The sequence below is a fragment of the Myzus persicae genome, unplaced genomic scaffold, assembly GCF_001856785.1.
Source record: "Myzus persicae strain clone G006 unplaced genomic scaffold, MPER_G0061.0, whole genome shotgun sequence".
Classification (NCBI taxonomy): domain Eukaryota; kingdom Metazoa; phylum Arthropoda; class Insecta; order Hemiptera; family Aphididae; genus Myzus; species Myzus persicae.
Window position 1 is genome coordinate 13,051 of NW_019104093.1, and position 25,465 is coordinate 38,515.

General features: G+C 31.4%; 1 protein-coding gene across 5 annotated transcripts; it reads left to right on the top strand.

Annotated features, from left to right (window-relative positions):
* The first annotated feature begins 583 nt into the window (after positions 1–583).
* On the top strand, positions 584–19,377 carry LOC111038661 (glutamine synthetase 2 cytoplasmic-like). Of its 5 annotated transcripts, none has more exons than XM_022321852.1 (9): positions 584–735; positions 1,767–1,876; positions 12,922–13,115; positions 14,162–14,323; positions 14,976–15,121; positions 16,893–17,021; positions 18,323–18,522; positions 18,600–18,739; positions 19,149–19,377. In XM_022321852.1, exons 3-9 carry the CDS (start codon positions 12,929–12,931, stop codon positions 19,295–19,297), a joined length of 1,113 nt encoding a protein of 370 aa, XP_022177544.1. In that variant the 5' UTR covers positions 584–735; positions 1,767–1,876; positions 12,922–12,928; the 3' UTR covers positions 19,298–19,377. The 5 variants fall into 5 exon arrangements, with proteins under 5 accessions (XP_022177544.1, XP_022177549.1, XP_022177546.1 ...); XM_022321854.1 differs by lacking the exons at positions 584–735; positions 1,767–1,876 and adding exons at positions 3,644–3,705; positions 3,975–4,015; XM_022321857.1 differs by lacking the exons at positions 584–735; positions 1,767–1,876 and adding an exon at positions 3,622–3,705.
* The last annotated feature ends 6,088 nt before the right edge of the window (positions 19,378–25,465 follow it).

Genomic DNA, 25,465 nt, shown 5'->3' on the forward strand with positions numbered 1-25,465 from the left:
TAGGTATACGCACTTCTCAATGAACAATGAAAAGCATTTTGAAAATGTTAAGGTAGTCATAATTTACATGTACACATTACGATATATTAAAATTATATTACCTTTAGGTGTGTCATTATTTGTGTGCTGACAGTATGAGTGAGTTTATCACTAATTATTTAATATTTTTTTTTAAAAATAATCTTTAGATGCTGCATGTATTTGAAATTAGAATTTTGTTTGAAAAAAAATATTTAATCTGAGTAGGTAACAATGTAACTTACTAATATGCATGGGCGTATGGCGTATGTTATATAGTTATAAATAACAGTACGATTTTGGTAACGTTTTCTAAATTGATGATACAAAATAATCATTTTAATTCAAGGCATATGAGTTAATGACCACTGGATAAATACATTTCCTCCTCCTCAAGAAACTTCTGTGTGCTGCCCTGTAACTTATAAATAATATGCACATCGAGAATGCATATATTAATGATATCAGTCTCAAACTATCAATTCTAACTCGAGGTAACAAAAATTAAGTGGGGATGACACAATCACTTCTTTACATAAAAACAATAGCGCAGTGTCTTACCACAATTCATCCGGCTCACACCGTCCACGTCTCTCGCAAGTCGCGATCAAAATTTCATCAAGTTACCTACGTTTAACTTCTCTTTCATTTATTTTCGTTTCAACTTAATTTCTACTCAAAAAGTCAACTTAAATATTGCGGTATTTTGAACACCAGGTATGAACATATATTGTTACATTCATCTTATTTTGTAGAGACAGAAAATCTCAGTGTTTCTCATTTCACTGACTATTTTTAAAACACTCTCGATATATTTATTGTTACCTTCAATTATTATGGCATCGTATCCAGGTGTCATAATGTATGACAAATAAATCCACCTAAAAAAAAAAAAAAATAACAATAAACTTGGAACTTATTTAAAATATAATCTAATTATTAATTCATCATATGTGTTGAAGTCTCCATCTAAATGCGCTCTCGTAAAAGCCTAAGAAAATTTAAGTTCAAATATATTGAAATTCCAATTTATATAAAAAATATTGATCATGGATTATTAAAAATATTAACAACTTCTTAGGGAGAGTCTGCATTCTTGATGTTATTAGTTTTTATTATATTTTGTTCATTGATAGTTTTAAATTGTATATTAATTAAAATATTATTTACAAGTATGGATGACATTATCAGTCGATTCTGTTATGTATATTATTTGAATATACTTATTGTTCTGTTTACCATCAATCTAACTTAGTGTAATGTAAATATGTAATATTATTTGATAAGTAATTTTTTCTTTTATTTTTGTATAATATTCTATACGAATGTTAACTCTCCGCTCCATCACAAACTTAGGCTTAAAGGAGTAGCTGATATTATATTCTTTATATATATATATATATATATAAAATAGCTAATTAATATAGCATATGCTATAGAATAAATATTTAATAATCTAATACAAACTATACATCATAAACATATTGTAAGCGTTATCTGAGGACTCACTGTTTCTTTCAAACTTTGAACTCTACGCAGTTCAAATATAGATATAGCTGATTATAACGTAGGACAATAAATTAAAAAATAAACGTAGCTCATCAACTGATAAAAAATGTTGAGGTGACCTTTCCACACTGCTAAATATCCGTATTGATCCTATAGCATACCAACACAAGTGTTGATTCAGCGTTTATGACAATATTTATTCGTGTACAACATAAAATAATATTTTATCACCATTATAGGGTATTGTAAATTAATACCGAAAGCAATACGCACATCGACCCACGCATACACCGAGTACGCAGTCTTCATTCCAGAGTGGGTTCATCCATATTACTCACACCTAAACCAGGTAAATGAATATTTATTTTTTACACTCAATGAATATTTTTTTACGCAATAAATGATATTTAATATTAGAATAAAAATTACACACATAGGTAATGTGTAGGCTATCACACCAGGCTCACACCATATTATAAACCCCCGTCAAAGGCCCATTTTCACTTGGGCACCCAATTCGTTTTTTATTCTACTATAAATGTACCCCATCTTAGAGCTGTTTTCGTATTGTATTAATTTTTATTCTACTATAGCAGTTTATGGGCGAGGCTTATAGAATCACAAAATACTCGAACGATTTTTAAGATTCAAGGAACGTTTATTTAATAGTTTGAACCAGTTGTTTTGGGTTGGTTACCCGCTTACCGGTATTAATAATATTAAAATCATAGCCACATATAGCTTCCACCGCGGGCGGATTATCATGCCCACGTCTGGGTTTTATTTTTTATTGGTAAACGGCAGATCGAGGCCGCGTCTAGGGGAGAGAAACGAAATGTCATAAATATTTTACAAATGTTTAGAAAAATTATTTATTTCGAATAGGTACCAACACAAAGTGTTTTCAGTCACAAATGGCTAAAGTTCCAAGTGGATTAACTACATTGACTATTTCGGGTGAAAATAAAATATTTTTAAAGCGTCTAACGAGGCTCTCAAGGTAACTCAGGGTAACAAGGTCCGGACCCCCTCAGAAATATCCGAAAAGAGAACAAATTTTTTTTATTTTTAACTTGAAAATGACAAGCGTTCAGAATCCGTAGGCATCAAAAAAGTTTTGGACCCCCGAAAATTTGTTTTCAGTTAGGTACCTACAGCCTTGCGCCGGACAATGCAGCAATGAATAGTATATTGTTTATAATATGCCTAAAACGCGATGACGGTCTGAGCCATCTAATGATAAAAGTTCAAAAATTAAATTACGTATTTAAATAGTTATATAAAATTGGAATATGCACGATAGCTGGAACGACACTGTTACAGCTAGTTAATTATCGTATTATTGTGTAACTTTTATAGTATGATCCAAACTATGGTTGTGACTATAATATATGTCTTGGTAGGGGTGCACAAGAATATGGAATTGACTGAATTGAAATCTATAAGAATAATAAGGGCCTCTATAAAGTGTATGGCAGCAAAAGGTGTTCAAAAACGTCCAGGGATACTTTTGGTACCCACTGCCGAGGATAAGGAAACTAAGTCTGCTCTATCGAGGACCAGTGAGGATAGTGTATAGGATCCTTTTGCTATGTAGCGCACACTTCCCCAGCCCTATAAATTTCGAATTTTTCAAATTATTCTACTCTAATATTCGGCACGTGATTCGCGTGCATTCTTATACTGCCGTTTCCGGAGTTTGTACGGCACCGGTTTCTCCGGGAAATTCACAAATACATGCGAATCACGTGCTGAATATTGGAGTGAAAAATTTTGGAAAATTTGAAACTGCCGGGGCCGGGGAAATGTACTTTTTGGTATCGGCCTTGAGTGTTTAGTGAGCGGCGGCGCCTGTTAATAATTTTCCCCGCACTCGTCTCCACACCGCCGGCCGTCCGGATGCCTCGCACACACTACGCGTCATTTTTCTCCATGTTTGTATTGTCTTATAATGTTGTACGATAATAATAATTATGTTCGTGTTAGCTGTGAGTCATATAACAATTTTAATAATAATAATATGTAGATTGTGCTGCGCGACGCGTTATCGGCCGCCGCCGCCGCCACCGGCAAATAATTTACATCACTGCCGTGCCGCCCAAATCTTCAGATCGCTCAGCGGAGTCAACCAAGAAACAGCAAACATTTTGTACGTGCGCAAATCGCTGTCAATATTAGGTAAATTGTGTGCTCGTTAATCACCGCCTTAAAGAGTGTGTGTGTTTTTTTTTTATTAATAGTATTCAGATCTCCGATAGTCATTGTCTCGCAGTGGACGCGAACCGTCACACCGCATATTGTTACCACACATATATTTCGGGTCGACTCGAAGAATCGTTCCCTATTTATTATTATATTGAACACGGATTTTCACATTATTTTTCAATTTTTTTTTGAACATCCTATTGCATTTTTCGTTATCGTGTGTTTCATTTATTCTTATACAGGTAGGACTAGCTGCTGGCCCGCAGTCTGCGCTTCACAACCTGTGAGTTGGATTATTATTTTATTATATTATATACATATTGTTGGGCCAAAAGGTCCATATTTATTATTACGCTGGTGCTCAAATAGTTTGTCCATTATATTATTACTGTTTTAAAAAAAAACTATTTTATATAGTTATAAATAGTTGTATATCATATTATGTCTATATAGTAGTTTTGCCAGGAAGGGCATAATTCTTTTAAATTTCTGTATATTTAAATAGGTACAGTACATTTTTAATTGTTTTGCCAAAAGGGCCGTAAGTTATTATTATTCATATCTCGTGTTTGCTGTAATTTATTGTTTTGTGTATTATGCTGTGTCCTATTGTACATTTATACAGCAATGAAAAGTCACTATAAAAAAACTTGTCACCATTTATTGACTGAGTTATCTTCTTGACACACACACACACACACACACACACACACACACACACACACACACACACACACACACACACACAGGATTTTCTCGGTGCTAAATACATATAAACACACAAATGCATGTGTGATGACTATAGGTATTGCGGTGACCGAGCGCACGGTCTATTATTGATTCGTTCGAGGCCCCATCAGTGAGATGACTGTTAAATTTTCATTTTTAAAACAACATGGCTTAAAAATAATTTGGACACGTTCAAGACGTATTTCAGTAGATACCTGTCTGGTCTATCCGGTCGTTTATTTAATTCATTTTAAGACTAAAAATCTGTAGTCAGGACAGTCAGGTCGATCGTCAGATCACGACGATCAAAGGCATAATTTATAAATGTGAGGTATACAAAGGTATCTAACTGACTTAAATATTAGTACTATTATTGTGTGTCCACGAGTGCATATTTTGTTCGAGTTCACGACCTCTGAAATCATTGATACGTAACAACGAAACCCGGGAAACCATTATCCTGCTGTATAGAGTAAAGAGTTGAAGGGTACCTACTCGAGACAGCTCGATGTCATAGAAGAGTAGAAATCACTGTAGTACATATTGTATCAAATTTGAACTCATATCAACTTAAGTTTTTCATAAATTTGGATACCTAGATGATTTTTTTTTTTGGTGGGAAATTACTTCGAAAATTGGAAAGTGATATTTAATACAAGCCTGTCGGTGCGTTATCTGCATACATTGCATACTTATTACTTCTCTGGCCAACCACCACAAATATACAACCATTTTTGTACATAAAACATGCATTTTACGTCTTAATGGTTGAAATTATATGCAATAATACCTATGCATTTGTATTCAAAACAAGCAGAAATGTACAAAATAAAATAAACACCATTTGTCTACGGTAACATTTGTTGAAATTATAAACATAACCAGTAATCAAAAGTTAGATTAACAATTATATAGAACATAAGCTATATGAACATTAATATTTTAAAGATTTTAATTTGAAAATAATAGTTTCATGCGTCATCGGCGTTATAATTAAACATTTTTCGTGCTGAGCGGATAATATCGTTAATTTATATTCCTATTAAAAACCAATATGGAATAATTACAACCATGGTTATGCATTTGTCTTTATAATATAATTATTAAACTATAGTATGCAATTGTGAAGTATTAACATTTTACGTCTAAACGATATCGCGGAATAGATGGGAGAAAATTAGAGCTAAACTAATAACTCGAAAATATTTTTTAATACGTATCACAAACTAAAATCGAGGCTAAGATATTCTGAAATATTGTCGAAGATCGTAATGATCCACTAATATGCGAAAAACCTTTTTCGTCTATTTTACAAGTTAAGGAACTCAAACGATTCAATTACTCCCATTAAACTATATACGCTTGTGAATTATGTTTTTGCGTAAAAATCCGGATTCTATGTGTTACATAGTATTTGAGCCTTAACAGGCGTTTCAACAAGTAAGCAAATAAACAAATATCCAATAAGTAGGTTAGTAGGTATATGTGTATTACATATATTGAAGAACTAAAGGCACTAAACACAGTTTTGGGTAAATTACATTTGAAAAGTAGTATACAATTATTCGTTAACTCATTACATTAAAGAGTTTTATTTAAATTACATTTACGTTGCCCAACATTATTTTCAGCGAGTTACATTATTGTTTCATTTAAAAAATAGGACGTTACAAATAGCAATACAATTTTTTTCAAATGAATTACAAAATCTGTCCGACTGTCCATGATGACTAATAATAGTAATAACTTGTATATCGTGTTACGCCTAATAATAAATAATAATGTTATACAATTGAATAGTATAGTTCAGTACTTAAATAATTAAATTGTATTTAACTATTTATTAAACAATTACATTTTATATTATAGTTACAATTATTATATTTAACTATATTAGATAATTATATTTAAACTATAATTAAAAATATATATAACTTTATTCAATAATTATATCTACATTATAATTATAATAATTATATTCAACTGTATTAGATAATTAATTAAATTAAATGATTAGATAATAGTATAATTTTAGGTCAGGGGGAGGGGGCCCAACATTGTTTAATATTATAAAAACTCTTTTTCTACTTATAAGAATTTCTGGTGCCCCCGCGCCCTCCTAGTTACGGCTTTGAATTATAGGTATAACGTTGATGTTGTTCATTGTTAAATGTTAATGTTATACATAAACAAAATGTATACGTATTGTATGCCATGTATAATGGTGACCGATGAAGTAACACACGATCTGTCTAAGCAGTAGGTACCAGTATATACTTCAATATCGATGGACGTGGCTTCCTTCCGGAACTTATATTTGCAGGCTACTGGTGGCGATACGAGATAAATATTGAGTATACTAAACGTATTGATATTTAAACGCATAAAAAATATATAAACCTAAATATAAATACATAATAATTTGTTAGTTTTGGTTCAGGCTCCGGTAGTATAAATGTGGGAGTCCGTTAAAGGACAAAAACAACAGCCAAATCCATGTGAAATTTTGATTTATTCTACAGCAATGTTATGTCGATCATTACCAAAAAAAAAAAAAAACATAAGATGTTTACATGTTAGTGTATTAATAATAATATCTATACTTCATCTTACGGTAATGTAGCTGTATTGCCTATACGTTACGCCGTCATACAACTGTTAAGGTACGGTTACCCTGCAGCGTCCAGACCATAGATTATATATTTTGTGTGTGACTGGTTTCGTTACTCGCGTTTGACGCGGCGGCGTCCGGCGTCAGTACCGGTCCGGACCAGTGTTGCGTCTATATGTCAAAAAAATTTTCATTTTCCCCAACAGAGGACGAAATTTTGATTTCACTAGTGGAAAATAATAAAGTTATTTTCGATAGTGTCCGTAAAAAGCACAAAGATAATTTTTTTAAGGATAATATTTGGAAAAAAATATCTGACGAAGTAGAAAGATCAAGTATGTATTTAAAATATAATTCTCGAGTATTTATAATTTATAATATAGTAATTTACACGCAAACTTTATTTTAATATTAATTATTTATTCTTTGTCCTCACTCCACCTATTGTATAGGCGACGACTGTAAAAAACGCTGGAAGAATATTCGAGACACGTATATGAAGCAAAAAAAAAACTTCCGACAGGATCAGCAGCTCCATATAAAAAAACAGAAGTACAAAGAATTTATCATTTTTGGATACCGTTGAGTACGAAAGAAGGTATGCTGATACTTATATTACATTCTAAAGCTGATTCATAATATAGTTTATGTATAACCAAAAAAATATATACATTTATTATCATATAATTGTAAATATATTTGAATTATTTTTACTTTAGCACTATAACAAATATGGACATAACTGATACCGATATTTCAAATGTATCTACTACTGACGATATTAGACCTGAAGACGTCGAAGAAAATTTACAAGAAAACGAAGAACAAGAACAAACAGAAAATACTATGTCCGATTGGCCATCAACTTCATATGCAGGAAAACGTATTCGGTCAAAAGAAGAAAAGATTTCTGTTATTTTGGCCAAACGTTCAAAGGATACGAAGGATACAATATTAAGTATCCAAGAACAAAATAAATTATTGGCGACAAGTATGAAAACACTGTGTGAAGAGGATGATATTTGTATGTTTTTTAAAAGTATTGCTATGACGGTTTAAAAAAATGTCACCGCAAGCGATAAAAGAAGCTAAACTTAGGACACTAACTTTAATCTCTGAGATAGATGACAAATATTCAATTACTCAAACGGCTCAAACACTACCTTATCAATTACCACCAAATTACAATTACAACAATAATATGTACCAATGTCAACTGAGTTCACCAGCAAATTCGTATAGTACCTCAACATTAACACAAGAGGTTTATTGCCGTTCAATTACGATGACACGTCTAATCTTTAAGTATTTAACTTTTGTAATTTTTTTTTTAACTTTAATAGTTGGTGCTTATTATAAGTTTGCGCATACCAAGGTTCTTAGGTATTTTTAATGTTAAGTTTTTTGTTATATTTTAAAATTCACTCGTTTTGATTAAACTGTTTGTTGATTTTATTTAAAAATAATAAATTAACCATAAGACTGGTTTAATTAAAAACGTATGTTGTTATTTTCAAGAAGTTATATTATTACTATCTATTTATAGCGTAATATTTTGTCTCTTTAATGATAGCATATTCGTGATCTTAATAATATTATTTGAAATAATCAAATATAAACACGTTTAAATATAAAAATGAGAACTAAAATCAAACAAAATAGTACATTTAGATTACCTATTTATAATTAGAATCGTCAATAATAATAAAACACATTTTCGTGGGTAAACACAAAAATATTTACTATAAGTTTGTAATACAAATTACGTATAATAATAATATGATATAAATAATATTAGTATATTACTATGAAATTATGGAACTATAGCACTACTAAATTTTATGTTTGCCACGATACAGCTCCTCCGTTGACAAAATAGTCTTTAAAAATGTCTCTCACTACGATACCTTCTGTGCTTAAAAATCCACTTTCACTGGCCAAAGACGTCATGTCAGCACTTGGAGGTTCTTCTGAATCGGGTTGATCAAAATATCTTTCCACCTATTAAAATACTTGAAAATGTGATACAAGGTTCCTAGTAAGTTTTTGTTGATAGAAATTTCAAAAATGTTGAGCGTAAATCCACCAAAAACTGTTATACGAGTGTCTGAATTTCGAATTTTGACAAAATACTTAAAAATCACAAAAATTCGAGAATTGTTTTGATTTAGAAATTCATAAAATGTTTTCTTTTTAAATTCAAGATTAGAGCATTTAACACATGACTCCTCATAAGTGTGTCTACCTTGAGCCAAAAAAAATGTCTACTGTAAAGTCAAATTATATTTTGATGAGAGTTTGAATTTGAAATTTTTACCACATATGATATTCACTTGGTTTCTCATGGAACGATTTTCTTATTTTGTTATAATTTAACAACAAATAACCGTATAGGTACTTAAAATTTATACCATATGTTTATTTTAATATTTCTTAGAGGAAGGTACTTGGTAAAATGAAAACATTTTTTTACTTGTTTTGAGTTGTTTACTGACATTTTTAGTTTTAAATTATTTTTAGATTTCTTTCAATCATATGGAATACGAACTTGGTCCCTCTGGATTTAATCTGCTCTGGCAATTGACTGTTTATGCTTTTTTTCCAATCGACCTCGTTGGTTGTAACTTGTGGAAACATGGTTTTGGTATCATTATAACCACGAGAAGTTGTGCTAAAAGATATTGAAACAGTACTTTAAAATTTATTTTCAAACGAATTTTATTTGCATTTGAAGTTTGAAAAATCAGCGAATTCAAATCTTACAATAATCTTTTCCAAGAATTTTCGAGTTGAACATCATCCATTTCAGTTACCTAGCCTTACTTGTAGACTAGAGTCCTTTTATATTATAATTTGATCAAAAGTCTAAAAAGCTTCAAAAAAAAAAAAAAAATGCTTAAAAAAATATTGTGACTATATTATATTTTCGATATTTTTTAATTGTTAAACGCTTTCGATAAAAATGATTTTATTTTGCCCATGTATAGTAATATAATATAAAATCAATACCATTCTAAAATTTATAGGTACACTTAGTTCTGTAAGATTAGTTAAAAGAATATTTTCATTGAAGTTTTCAGCAACATTGAACATTTTCAACGCAGACATTTTTCAAATTTTTAATTTTTTTTTCGTGCACGAGTTAGATACATGAATACTAGCATTCAGTATAGGTAGGCGAAGGCCGTAGTCATGTTTTCAACTTCAGCGTATGTCATAATAGCATTAAAAATTTGTAATATTACGTATCAACTACCTATTTAATAATACTAACAAAAACTGTGATAAATATTAATTCATATAATAACGATAGTGATAATATACCGACTATATCGTTGTAATACTATATTGTCGATCAGTGTTTAATTAACAGATGGTCTATAACTTTAAAAAAAAAAAAATAATTTCGTAGTTTTTGAAAATTGTCATGAAAATGTACAGCTCTAGGTACATTGTACATATACGTGTGACGTGTAGTAGTAACCTTTAATGGTATATTACAATAATGTTAGTAGGTACCTACTCAGGGAAGATTGTAGGAATTTAACATTTTATAACAATTTATTAAATGGATTTCATTTATGTATTTATATTTTATTCCGATCAATAATAATAACATAATATAGGAACCTATATAAAATAATGTGTTAGCGTTCGAAAGGTTAATGTGTGTATCGAAGGCTTCAAGGCCATTATAAAAACAATTTTGGAGTTTTGGGCAGTGACAAAAAAAAACGCAGTTTGAAAACCCCTTAAAAACATGTTATTGCGTCGTACGTAATAATTTTGTAATGTTTAACACACGTTTGGGTTGGTAGGTCTCAGCTGGTCAGTGCAGCTCAGGCCCCAGCACAGAATATTAATTGTATAAAAACGTTCTTCTGTCGTGTATTTATTGTAAAGTATGTGCACACTGTGCACACTGTGGCTGTTGGACTGGTTGTAGAATATGGTTAGGAAGTGGTGTTGGTGGTGATGGTGGTGAAGGTGGTAGTGGGCGGTGGTGAAGGTGGGTGTGGGCGGTGGTGGCGGCGCGAGTTGGACGGGTGGAGTAGAGATTACTGATGAAATAATACGCAGTCTACATTGACGGTGGTCTAGCTACTTGCGGTGTGCAAATCAACAAGTAACAACACATCTCAAAAAACCACTTGTTGACGTTATTAAGGTGAGTAGACATAAGTCTAATAATCACTGCAGACGTACTAAAATCATTGTAATGTTGCTTTAAGTATATAAAGTCGTAGACCATATAGTCAATCGTTTTGTTAATCATCTAACTATATACTATTTTTATAGGTTTCAGTCTTTTTTTTTCTTATCATTATAACACAATATTATGTCTATGTCGTTCGCCGTTTCTAAACTCGTATCGTCGTGTACCTATATAATATGGTTAGGCGGGCACCTAGTTGTGTAAGAGTAATGTGGACAAACAAATTATGTCTTGCAATCGTTCCATACCGATACTTACTTTTCACCTGTAACTTGTAAGAATAGTATTCAAATTAAACAATATGTTACTAGGGAAAAGTATAATCGGGCGTTTTAGTATACAATGCAACGCCCAATTTCAACGGAAAATTTTTAAACATTTTGCCCGGGCATAGCACCAATTGACCAAAACATGTTGGGCAATCACAATTAAAAATATATAAAACAGTTTTTGATTTCTTAATAATTTACAATAATTTATTTTTATAGATGAATATGAATGTTAAAGGAAAGAATGATTGAAATTTTAATCAAACTATTGTTTTTTCTATCGATTTTTTAAATTTATTTTTGCAACTTATATAAGGTATCGTGGCACTTGGATGTACTTCGTTTTCCTGCATTTCCATTGATTTGTCTTACACTTTTTGCAATGTTGTGTACGGTTACTACTAAATTGCCGTCATATATCTTAGACCGCCTACATTCGATAATTTTCTAGCCGCTTCTTATAATGACATCGGAAAATATGTTATTGGTACCTACTGTTTCAATGTGGATCAACGACTATTTTTTTGTTTCAAATTGGTTTCTAGTGTTAAGTCGTTTAAGTTTATATTCAGTGGTATCGAAAACGGTGTAATTTCAACTGATCTGGAATTCTATGTACTATATCTCAGGTCCATACTCCCTGATGAAATTATCATACGGCAATAAGACGTTACCATCATATCTTTACTGTATTATTACAGATATCGACACCATATACAGTATCGGCTGTTGTACAATACCAACCGTCATTAGGTTTGATACCATCGTTTACAGAATGCCCAATCGATAATATTGTTATCGTTGTACAGACGCTCGTAAAGAAAAATTACACCCTACAGACGAGAAATCGTGGACGTCGGGACATTAATTTTCAGACATTTTCATTGCGCGCTAAAAATTAAGCACTGTACACACGAGCCCGGCTATTGTATAATAATATGTCCGGGCAATGTAACTAAATTAAATGCAGATTCAATTTTGCCCAAGTCATGACCACTATTTCCGGCACACTTGTCACATGCCCGAGCACTATATATTAAAACGCCCGACATCAAAATGTAATGTATTATTATGTTAAATTTAAACGCAATAGTATTTCCATGTACGTCACATAATCGGACGAATGATATAATATGTATAGGTATCTACCTACACGGAAGTAAAATGATCATACAATTATATTATTGATATAATTGACATTTAAATTTAGGAAAATATAGTTTTCCGGACATTGATGTTTTATGTGTTTCTCGACAGTTTTCCAGATTAACATCATAATTTTGTAGGAACAATCATCGTTACACTTATTATTAGGTCCAAGTATTGGTAGACACTGTAAAATGAACAGTTATTACATTTTACAGTTCAACCATGCCAGGCAACGGATTGTTGGAAACTTCTCCCAACTATGTCATCAACAAAGCTGTTGCGGCGAGATTTCAACAGCTACCCCAACCCAAGGATAAGGTACAAGTCATGTACGTATGGATAGACGGTACTGGACAAGATCTTAGAGCCAAATCCAGAACACTAGACTTTATACCTACAAAACCCGAAGGTATGTCGTCGATTTGTCGTGTATCTAATTACAAATATGCAACAACCTGCCACCTATGTACAATGTATATGCATTATAAGTTGGAAAAAAAACTTGAATAAATGTAAATCACATTTGAGTCATTCTCGTCGAGATTACTGACCATTTGACTGGTTAATTGAATTCATTAAACATTTTTATATATTAAACTAATATGTTTTTAGGTAATTATTCATACTACTATTATGTATATTTATATTAAACGTCTATGAAATTAGGATATCCTGTTAAAACATATTATACAATTTATTTTCGTTCCGATGTTTACTGCTTGTGGATACTAGAATAATTATTGTAGCAAATTAATGCCGTCGATTATAACCTATTACCAGCTATATGAGTTATAATTCATAGTCAAGGACTAAATGGTCTTTATTAACCTTGATTGTATTTCTCAAACAAAAACACACAAATGAAAAACAGCTATCAGTATGCAATATTAAAATAAAAAAAATTAAAAGTATAGGTATTTCAATCATAATCATTACTTTGGAAATTAATAAATTAATACTAATTGTGTTTGGAACTCGCAATCGGATAGCAATATAACAATACTAATAATGATATAAAATATAAATATTCTATCAATCAATATACTTCTATTAAATCTAGATATTAGCACATTGATATTTTTGCAATAAATAGACAAAGTAGCTTAAATTTTCATTTTACAGTGTTGAAAATATTATGTTTACTTAAATTAATTAGCAATATCGAGAAAAGAAAATATCTATAAAAAAAAAATTCACTTTACGATTAAGAAATATTATTGAGTATATTCATTTTATATTCAGGTTCCTAACCTAATCTAACCTACTGTTTAATATTTTATAATTTAATATTCACTTAATTTTTTATGTATTTCGATAAGGTAAAATACTGTTTTACTGAAATAAAGAAAATAATAGCTCACCGCTCACTTACTTAATAATAGCTAGTTTAAGTGTATTCTGTATTCGATAACTTCGTTTCAAACTTAATATTTAGCATTTACTATTTTATTATAGAACTCCCAGTGTGGAATTACGATGGAAGCTCTACGTACCAATCTCAAGGAGAAAACTCAGATACATTTTTATATCCAGTGGCAATTTTTAACGACCCATTCAGGTTGGAACCGAACAAACTTGTCATGTGCGAAGCGTACAAACACGATCACACTCCAACTGGTAATAAAAAATATAATGTGTTATAATTGACGAATCATAAAAAAATGGTTATCACTCGTAAGAAAAATATGACTGATTCCGAATTTCACCTTTGTTTACCGGAGACGAAGATAACTATTATTGTTGATAAATAATAATCATGAAGACATTTTTTTTTTAATCTGCACATTCGTATTTTTTTTCTACCAATACACTCAATAGTCAATATTGATATTTGATACTGACTCGAGATTTGTATTCAAAAAATAGTAAGTGGGCAAGGTCATTGATTGTATAATATTTTTTAATATACAGTATATAAAAAGTATATACTTATAAGGTAAGGTATATTATTACAAATATTTTGTGGAATTATTGGTCCCTTGTGAGTGTCTCTGCTGTAAAAAGTTTCTACAAATATTAGTACCCAGGGCGAAACCATCGCTTTGCACCTCCCTCTCCCAAAAATCAATTACAATTTTGTCGAGGCGCCCTCCCCCCTATCACGTATGCCCACCCGTAACGCCAGCCCTGTCTGTAACCGTATGTGCCTAATGCCTATGTATATGGTACCTCCACGTAAACGCATTTACGGTTAAAATATCACGTCGACGCACTTAACGTAGTATACGTAATACGAAATGTCGTTATATTTTATTTATATATTTTATAGATACAAATCACCGTAAAGCCGCTTTGGAAACCATGACTAAAGCTGCCGACCAAAAACCGTGGTTTGGTATCGAACAAGAATATACGTTACTCGACACCGACGGCAAACCGTTCGGATGGCCCAAGACTGGATTCCCAGGTCCCCAGGTACGTTTCGTGTGTACGTCATGGTGGATGTTTTTATACACCTCGGTACGGTGCCGTTGCTAGGTGGGTAAAGGGAGGGGGGGGCTTCAAAGTTCAAGTCCCCTCTCCGCCGAAACATCAGACTCAATAAACCCGTTAGTACTCTGGCTCTAGCAATGAAATATCGTAGTGAAAAAAATCTGAAAAAAAATCCTAGCTACGGTACTGCCTAGGCGCATGTCACAGATCCATATATAGTACGTTATGATCAGTGGTGTTTTTGTGGGTACACGGTATACCCTTTTACCATTTGGCGAATTATTAGCCCTTTACTTATACCCTGTGAAAATAGTCAAACACTAAGCAATTCGTACCGTGTAATGTGTATTATTATTTACTTACGTATAAAATGTATCGATCATCTATAAGTTAGAACCGTTTAACAAATGATTAATATTGGTCATTATACCAGGATTCGGGCGTACAGCACTAAAGAGCACTAAAATATGCACTTATATTAAATGACCCAATTTTCTTAAAAATGTGTACTTAAAATGAAAAAAAAAAACACTTAAAAAATCATTAATATAAGGATTTATTTGATATGAATATAAAAAAATTGTGATTTAAATATTATAATTAATGAGATTATCAATGAATAAAAAATCAAACAATAAAATAGATTAGTTTTTTCACTCGCCGGGCGATAACGAATGTAGTATGCAGATGAGTACTGTCGGAAGTTTTTCAGTAAGCCATCTGAAAAAGGTGTTTAACTACATGGTTTTCGATCATTTCAAATTAGTTTTGTCGAGTATTTATAAATCACGTGCGCACGTGCAACGTTTTCGTGACAGATGGCTACACAAATAGTATTACTACACTCACTCTAATACATTGTTGTTATTAATCGTTCAACATTTTAATTAAAACATTTTGAACGATAAAAAATCCATAAATCGTTGAAAATCGTTGAATATGCTTCAGTATATCAAAAATATCCAAAGTAAAATGTTATACTTGAATTCTCGTATTAAAATAACGTATTTGCATGACACTGTGCTATGTCCTACATCATCTATGTATTATGACGGATGTACAACTATAAGTACCGAACCCTGGTCATTACTTATTATCACGTATATAACTAATAGTAGTGTACCAGTATCGTTCGTGACAGTGATTATTGCAGTTTTTTTTTTGACAGGATTTATAGAGCCGAGGGCGCCCGCTGAAATATGAACTTGCAGGGTGGGGCCGAATTTCAAAATCCCCGATAACACAGTACATACTGTTAATATTTGTTTTTTTGCGAGTGATGAAACGATTAATAATAATTAAAATAGCTGGGTGGCCATGCGGACGCCCGGGCGAGCACGGAATAATAATTTTTTTACCGATGTACGATCATCTGGTTCGATTTTATAAAATGTTCAATCCGGATAAATAAAAATGTAGAAAAATGTGTGGCATAAAAATGTATTTCTGCGAAGTTAGTGGATTTGCGAATGCAGTCCGCGAGAGCTTTGTAAAATAATAAACATACGTGGTTTTTTTCAAGGATTAAATCTGATTGGTTTTTCGCTTATAAAATCGCAAAATTCGTTGCACACCTATTTGCGTCATTGCAGCTTTGAAATCACGGACGAGCGTATACCACCTGCTATGGTTTTTTTTTTTACGAAAACACCACTGATAATAATGATTAACAACATATCATAGTCACTTGGCGTCCGCGGTGGTAAAAACTGACATTCAATTAGTATATAACAGTTTTGTATTACGTGTTTAGGGTCCGTACTATTGCGGTGTCGGCGCTGATAAAGTGTATGGACGTGACATTGTGGAGGCTCATTATCGTGCGTGTTTGTACGCCGGAATCAACATATCCGGAGAGAACGCCGAAGTTATGCCAGCTCAGGTACCTATATATATAATGTGCATACCTCTTGAGGCGTAGCCAGGGGCCAAAGGGAGCTAAAGCCCGCTCCCCCCCCCCCCAATTTACCGTGTTTTTTTTAGTCCATATCAAAAAAATAATTTTACAAAATCCCTAATTGCCCCCCCCCCCCTCCTTGTCAATCCCCATAAAAAATTCCCGACTACGCCACTGTACCTACACAGTCATTAATATTATACATTTACGAGCGTTGGCCAACGCAGATATATAATATTTGCATGTATTTTGTATTTTACAATACTTACCTACCTTTTGCTGACGTTGCATAATAATACCTAACGAATACATAACGATGTCTACTGTGGTCAGGGGTAAACGTAGATTGTTCAATTTTTTTATGGGTAACAATTGTTCGAAGATACATCGATTTTATCTTAAAAATCCTGACTTAGGTAGTTGTAGATTAAAACTGAGCGAGTTATATCGGAAATATTATAAATATGAAATTTTTCTCTTCTAAACTTCAAATATCTTTTTTTTTATTTATTTTTATTAGAAATAAACAATCTATACAATTAATGTACAATAAGCTTATGTGCTAAAAGAAAACAGGACTTGAAAATTTGATTAAGAAGCCACCCACTGGCAACACTTAGCATGACTTAAGACTTCAAATATCTAATACTATAATTAACTATACTCGTTCTAAATTTGATTTCAATAAATCAACATTTTGAAAACAGATTCTGGTTTAAAATAAGGAATAAATATCAAAGCTTAATATTTCATATTAATAATGTTTTCGTTTATGACTTATGGACATAAGCTATAATAATATAATATAAATAAAATAATTAATAATAATAATAAATATTTTTGTGCATTATATAGAGTTGATATTGGTTAAAAAATATAGCATAGATAAATACGAAATTAGCAATTGGCTGATAAGGTACAGATTTTAAAAATTGTTTAACCTATACAAAGCTAAAAAACGGGACAAAATAGTTATTATGATTGAATATTATTTTAGATGTGTATTTTATATGACTATGTTAAAAATCTTTAATGGAGATTAAATACGCGGGAATTTGACACGGAAAATTTTAAACATCACTACGCCAAGTACCTACCTATTAAATGACGAATTGAATACAAATGTTGAATCTTAAAGATGAGTTAGTATTTTTATCGGCCAACGGGATCAAGAAGTTATAATATAATATAAATTAAAAATTTGCATTTTGTGTTAAACTATAAATTGTCTAGTACCTACCTATAAATTATTATTGTAAGACAATTAATTTAATTGTTTATTTCAGTGGGAATTCCAGGTTGGACCATGTGAAGGTATTAGCATCGGTGATCATTTATGGATGGCTCGTTTCTTATTGCACCGTATTGCCGAAGAGTTTGGCATTGTGGTAACACTTGATCCAAAACCAGTGCCGGGCGATTGGAATGGTGCCGGTGCCCATTGTAATTTCTCAACTAAAGCTATGAGAGAAAACAATGGAATAATGTAAGTTATATTTTAAAAAGAGAATATAATTCTAAGCGTTTTTAATTTCTTATCTAAATGATTATCTATTGTTTCAATGAAATCGAGAAGGCTATTGAAAAATTGTCCAAACAACATGCGAGACATATTAAGGTGTACGATTCCAACGAAGGGAAAGACAACGAACGCCGTCTGACTGGAAAACACGAAACTTCTTCCATCCACGATTTCTCGGCTGGTTAGTACTTTTAGTACTTAGAAATACCTGATATATTGCCACCCTTACTTCACTAATGCGTATTAACTGCAAAAGTAGAAAAAGCTTTAGAACATTTTTTAAAAGTTCTATTTACACGTCTATATCTATTAAAACTTATGAAAAAAAATAGTTCATACAATGTTAGGTACAGTATAGTAACAAACCACAGCCTGTAACTGTTATTTTTTAAATTAATAATTTGCATAAACATTAAACATTCATTTTTAGTTGCAACATTAAAATTTAACAAGATCAGCAATTTTTTACTCGAAAACAAGTAAAAATGATCTTAACAAAATCCTCCCCCCCCCCCAAAAAACTGAGTTGTGAGACTAAGTTCACACTATCATCTGTACAATTATTAAAAAAGTGTTTGTAATTGTTCTAGGCGTGGCCAACCGTGGTGCTAGTATTCGTATTCCTCGTACTTGTGCCGACGAGAAGAAGGGTTACTTAGAAGATCGTAGACCAGCGTCCAACTGCGATCCATACAGAGTGACCGAAGCCATTGTGCGCACCGTGTGCTTAAATGAATAAATAAAATATTAAGAAAATAACCTGTAATACTGCAAGATAAACATAAAATATATCGCCCCGCTTTGGATAAAAAAAAACATTATCTGATGTTTATAATAATATATAACCATTGTTAGGCACATTACATTATAATATATAATATTACAGTTTTAAATTCAAGACCAAAAACAATATTGCATTTTAATGAGTGTCACTAAAAAGATACGTTGATTAAATATTTTCTATTATTTATGCACTGCGCTTCCGACTTACACTTTACACAGAATTCAAGTATAACATTTTATTATTGTTTTATCCAACAGTGACCGCATCAAACGATCACAGCTAAAGGACCCACATTCGCCATTTCCTATCACTTATATATTATGGCATAACATAGTTTCTATATTTCTACATCTACTAAGACTTATTGGCTAAGATTTAATACTAAATTTGTATTATACATTTCATAAGTGTTAACATAACCAGTAACCTACTTAATAGTTTTAATACCACTTCAATGCATTATATTTAAACTTAAAACTATAAATTACACTCACAGTAATTACCTACAAATTATAATACACGTTCCGAAAACAATCGAATAATATTCCGAACACACTCCAGCGGAGTAAGTCCTTATTTTATGCCGATTCGACTAAAATTACTTAGTAAAGCAGCAATTGATATTACCATTAGAAACTGTAAGTCACTTTAATATAATAGTAAAACAATGGTTATATATTCGTTAATTTGATTGAATTCTTTACATTAAGTCACATATGACATATATTTTATTGGGCTAAAAATGTACCTATACATTTTTATATTATACTAGTTGGGAAAAATCTTTTAGAATTCACACCTGATAATTTTATAACAAAAAAAAAAATATTTTATTCTATTTAATTATCTTTACACATATTTTTTTTTACACTTATTTTGCTTTTACTAACAAAAAACGTATCTAGAATTTGAAATCAATTGCACACACTAACATAATAATCATTGCACAATTTTTTTTCTTAAATTTAGGAGTTCAGTTAAAAGTGTAATAATTATAACGCCTAAAAATAAAAATAAATTATTATTCTTATAATATTAATACAAAATGTTTATGTTTATATATTATTCAAGATCCAACATACCTCAATGTAATATAAAATAGATATTTTAGCATTTTTAAAAATAATTATTCCAGTTAGGAATGAAGTTTAAATGATATGAATTTTGTGTATAACAAAAATTGCAGTTAATGTTGTTGCGCGGCTAACACACATAATAGTACATAACTTATTTATGTTTATTAATCTTCTTCCAAAGAACTAGTGACGAAAATTGTCGGAAGAATCAATCTTCTTAAATTATATAGTATATATTGTGTTTCCTGAATAATTATGGTGTTTACTATAAATATAATAGTCCTCATCCAAAAATGCTGTTGTCGCCGGCTTAAGGTGGAGCGAGGCCTGGGCATCTATGTTTTATGTGTTAAATTGAAATAATGAATAATTATACTGTTTTCAATGAATAGACTAACAAGAAAGTGTTGATTTTAATTACACTTAAGGTATAATTACAGTAAAACTTCCATAATAACGAATTTCTATTTAACATTTTGAACACTTTGGACATTTAACGTTTGATATTAAAATAAAATATTTTTGAGAGTCAAACCAAATTTATTTAATATTGCGCGCACGCCTACGCTGGCTGTACAGATAAAATAAAATTGATAAAATATACAAATCAAAACACTAAATGTTTTAATTGTTTTATATCATATTAAATATATTGTATACATAATATTTTATATACATGTTTTGAGCAAATATAAAGACACGTTGTCCGGCGTATTGTATAGGCAAGACATGAGGCACTCCAGTGTTCTATAGCACTATAAAAGGCACTAAAGCGTTCTATACATTGTTTAAATATTATAAAATATAATTTTCAAATTTTATATAATTGCGAAATTTTTTTACTAAACAGTAAACTTTAAAAATGTGAATTGATATTGAATAGTGATATAATTGGTTATTTTACTGTCGCTGTATGAAGTGTATCGTTCTGTCATTATTGTGCATGTGTTTGATACTCTGAACTTTGATTATAATTTTTTATAGGATAAGTTGATTCAGTTTATAGTACATTTAAGAATGTTATATACATATAACGTTCAGTAATTGTTGCAATAGCACATTGTAGCACATTTTACTTCATTACTAAAATTCACATGACGTGTCATTTCATACCATAATATTATATTATGCACAACTTGCTGAACTCTATTGAGTCAGTGCCTATTACGTAATATGTGCCTACCTAATCAGCATGTATCGGAGTAGATACTGGGTAGATAGTACGTGAGTCAAAAGTTAGTCACTTGTGATTTTTGCGTATAGAAGTTTTTTTACCTACTATTAAAAATGTGCAAATAATGGAAATCTATAGTTAAAATTGCTAAAAATTAACTGCGAATTAAAAATTGTCAACGAGAAGGGGAAACATAAAAAATTAGTTTATTTTATGGACCCAGGTGAAAAAAAATTGGCAGCCAATACTGTGTTATATTTTTTTTTAAAGTGTATCGAAAGAGGGCGCCATAAGTGTAAAAGGCGTGTAATGCAATGGACGTAAAATAAAACTAATAAATGCTGCCCTGCAGGTGGAGCTGCGAATTAAGCACCGGGGCGAGCGTGCTCATTTGAGAGTAGAGAGAAAAAAACAATTTTAAAGAAAACGCGATTTGTGTTTGCCCGGACGACGGACGGAGGGGAACACGGGTACGTTTGGTGAGATCGTTGGCGTTTTGTTTTCAAAAAAAGACGCGCGACTGCCGCCCACCGGTGGTTGGTAATAGGAGCAGGCGCGGCGGGAAAACGATGTTTGAATTCAAATGTCGTTTTCCCGGGTCCGTGTCAAAATCAGTTGTTCAGCATTAGAAGAATCGCAACTGGCTCTTTCAGTTGTACATAATTGTCGAGTTATATACACACATATATATATATATATATGAATTATATTATGTATAGTAAAAATATAATAATTACTTAACCACATTCATTTCCGATTAGGCTCGAGATGCCGTTCTCACCACAGGTTGTAATCCAGGTCATCGGGCCGTAACACCGGCATCAAAATAAATGCTCTGTAGAGCAGACTTGTAAAAAATACTTTTTTGAAAAACTATTTAAAAAATATATTTTACGAATACTCAGTAAGTATTTGAATACGAATACAGGTATTTTTTTGAAATCGTAGGTTTACTGTACAATGATTAGGTCTCGGATTTTAAAGCAAATGCTGCTCTTTTTTAACACTTTTCTTAAGTTTGGTTTCACGTCTGTCTGTGATCAAATCTTGCGCGCTCGATTTGAGGCACTTTTTGAAGATGAAAAATTCTGAAAATTGGTATAGACCTTGGTCTTGGATGACAATACAATAATCCGTTGTCATTTTGGGACATGGACCAAAAAAAAAAAAAAAACGGGCAAGACATTCTGTAACGTTGACGCTTTGGATGAAATCGACAGAATGAGACAACATCGTCCCAATATATCAGAAGCAATTGTAAATGACGGACAATAAATTATAAGTACTGTCAAATAACAAAATATATAATACACATAATGGTCTCATAATGAAATTGTTAATATAAAAAAATTTCAATTGGTTGTGGCAAACAAAATAAATGTCTTGTCATTTCACGACCACATAAACTTATTTATTTATAAATAAATCATAATCACCAGTAGTTTGATTCTTTTTGATTCACAAACATATTTCTTAAACGTTTAATAAAAATATTTACTTTCAACTAAAAAGTAGAAAATAAAAAATAAAAATAAAAATTTTAAAAACACTTTTCCATAAAAACATTTAAAAAAAAATTTTAAAAATTGCACTAAAAAGACAAAAATAATTCTCTGTACTTAAAAATAATGAAAAATTTAAAAGTGTGTGGTGCATCATACAAAACATTAAAAGCCGAGCTAAGTCTCACATACACTTCTTTGTTCAATCCTGTTTATAAGATAGTGACTGGCAGTATATGTCAAGTATAAGAGCAAAATAATGAAAAATTTACTGATGAAAAATTTAAAAGCCAAGGAAAGTCTCACATACACTTCTTTGTTCAATCATGTTTATAAGATAGTGACTGGGAATATATGTCAAGTGTATGAGCACCACACACTTTTAAATTTTTCATCAATAAATTTTTCATTATTTTTAAGTACAGAGAATTATTTTTGTCTTTTTAGTGCAATTTTTAAAATTTTTTTTTAAATGTTTTTATGGAAAAGTGTGTTTTTAAAATTTTTTTTTTTATTTTTTATTTTATATGAGATAGAAATTTAATTTTTATGCATAAATTCGTTCCACGTCATTCTGATTCCAAATAAGCAAATTTATTTTTGCTTCTTTCGGGTTTTTTTGTGTAAATGTTTTTTTTATTACTTTTTTCAGTTATTCCACCTATGGAATTAAATATTTAATTATATGTGTATTAAGCTAAAGTAACAAAAAAAAAAAATGTAATTAATAAGAAAGGCGAAAACCCGGAATATGCACTACATTGTTATATTGGATTATTACTGTTTTCGTTATCGGCTTGATTGTTAAATTTATTAAAAATATGCAGATTGTCAGTGGATAAACAGCGTTCGTTGTTTATGTATAAAAAAATTTTATCAGACTATAGAGTCAATGTCACTACTGCAAATCTTGCAAAATTCGTGGTAATTAGTTCTTAATTAAATTTAAATTAATTTTTCAATTTTTTTATTCACTCGCATTACTAATTCGTGTACATTTTTAGCAACGTTTTTTTTGCTTTTTTTAAAAATGAATATAAGTACTTCATTTTGCTTTTTTTTATTTATTATATGCTCTACAACCCGAGTCCTAATATTATATAATAATAATATGTGTATCAATGTCAACATATATATTATTATTGTCGTTCATTTTGTAACTGCTTACCATAGATTTTAACAATTTCACAAAATATACCTATACCATAATACATGTCTGATGATTTCCAAACAACAATACCAGCTAATACAGTGAATTCTTCTGGGAAGCATCTAAACCAACAATAAGAATTATTTTACGATAACATTGTCGGTTTTTCGTAAAAAATAATTAGTGGTGCTTATTAACATTTCTTTAAAAACATTGTTTTAAGTATTCAGAATTGATGAGATTAATTCGAAAAAAATCGTATTTCGAATTCCATAAAAATACTGCAAAAAGTGTAAAAAAAATAACTCTACGAGACAGCAGCTGCGGAGTAACCTGTATAATAATGTCGTAAATCGTGGCTGCTGTGCGCATTCGGTCTCCATAAACTGCACGCCGAACGCGCTCACCGACACTGCACGCCGCGGCAGATCGTGAGCGCGCCCCGCGTGCACCTCCACCGCGTCGAGCGCGCGCTCCACTCCCGACCACACCGCGCGCCCCGCGCTACCATACGCCGGGCTCGCAATAGGACCGTGGCCGTCAACTACGTCTCCCAGTCGCGCGGTCGTCGTACCGTGTACCGCGTTCGTGGTAAATGGGTACACTGGTATGTCTTCGACTTGGTTCTGGGCACTTGTGCTCTGTCCGAGAATGCGCGCCAAAATTCAATTTAATGCTGATCGCGGGTATACAGTATGGTAGGTTAAAACGACTGTGGTCGATTAATAATAATAATAATAATTATTATTATTGTTCTTCGACGTGTTTCTCATAACGTCATACCACGTCGCATACCACACTCGTATTTATTGTATTAATTATCCGTGTTAAGGTGGTCCGACCCGCGACCCTTGAAGTTTTTTTTCGTAGCTTCCCTCCACCTGCAGTGGAGAGTTGCATAAAAAAAAATCACAATAATATAATGACAACATTGTAATATGACGTATAATTTCACGATAAGATGACGGAAGTCGGTCTCATATCGCCACCTGCTATAATAATATATGATGACAGCGGGTTTTTCTGAAAGTGTAAATTAGCCAGCCAACTATATAAAAGGTTAGACACTCTGATCCATGAATTTAATATGATAGGTGATAAAAGAAAAAAAAATGATAATTCATAAAAAGTTATGTAATATTGTATAATATGCAATTAAGCCATGAAAATAATCTGTTGTCTGTATGATGATAATATTACTAGTTGTATATAAAAAAAAAA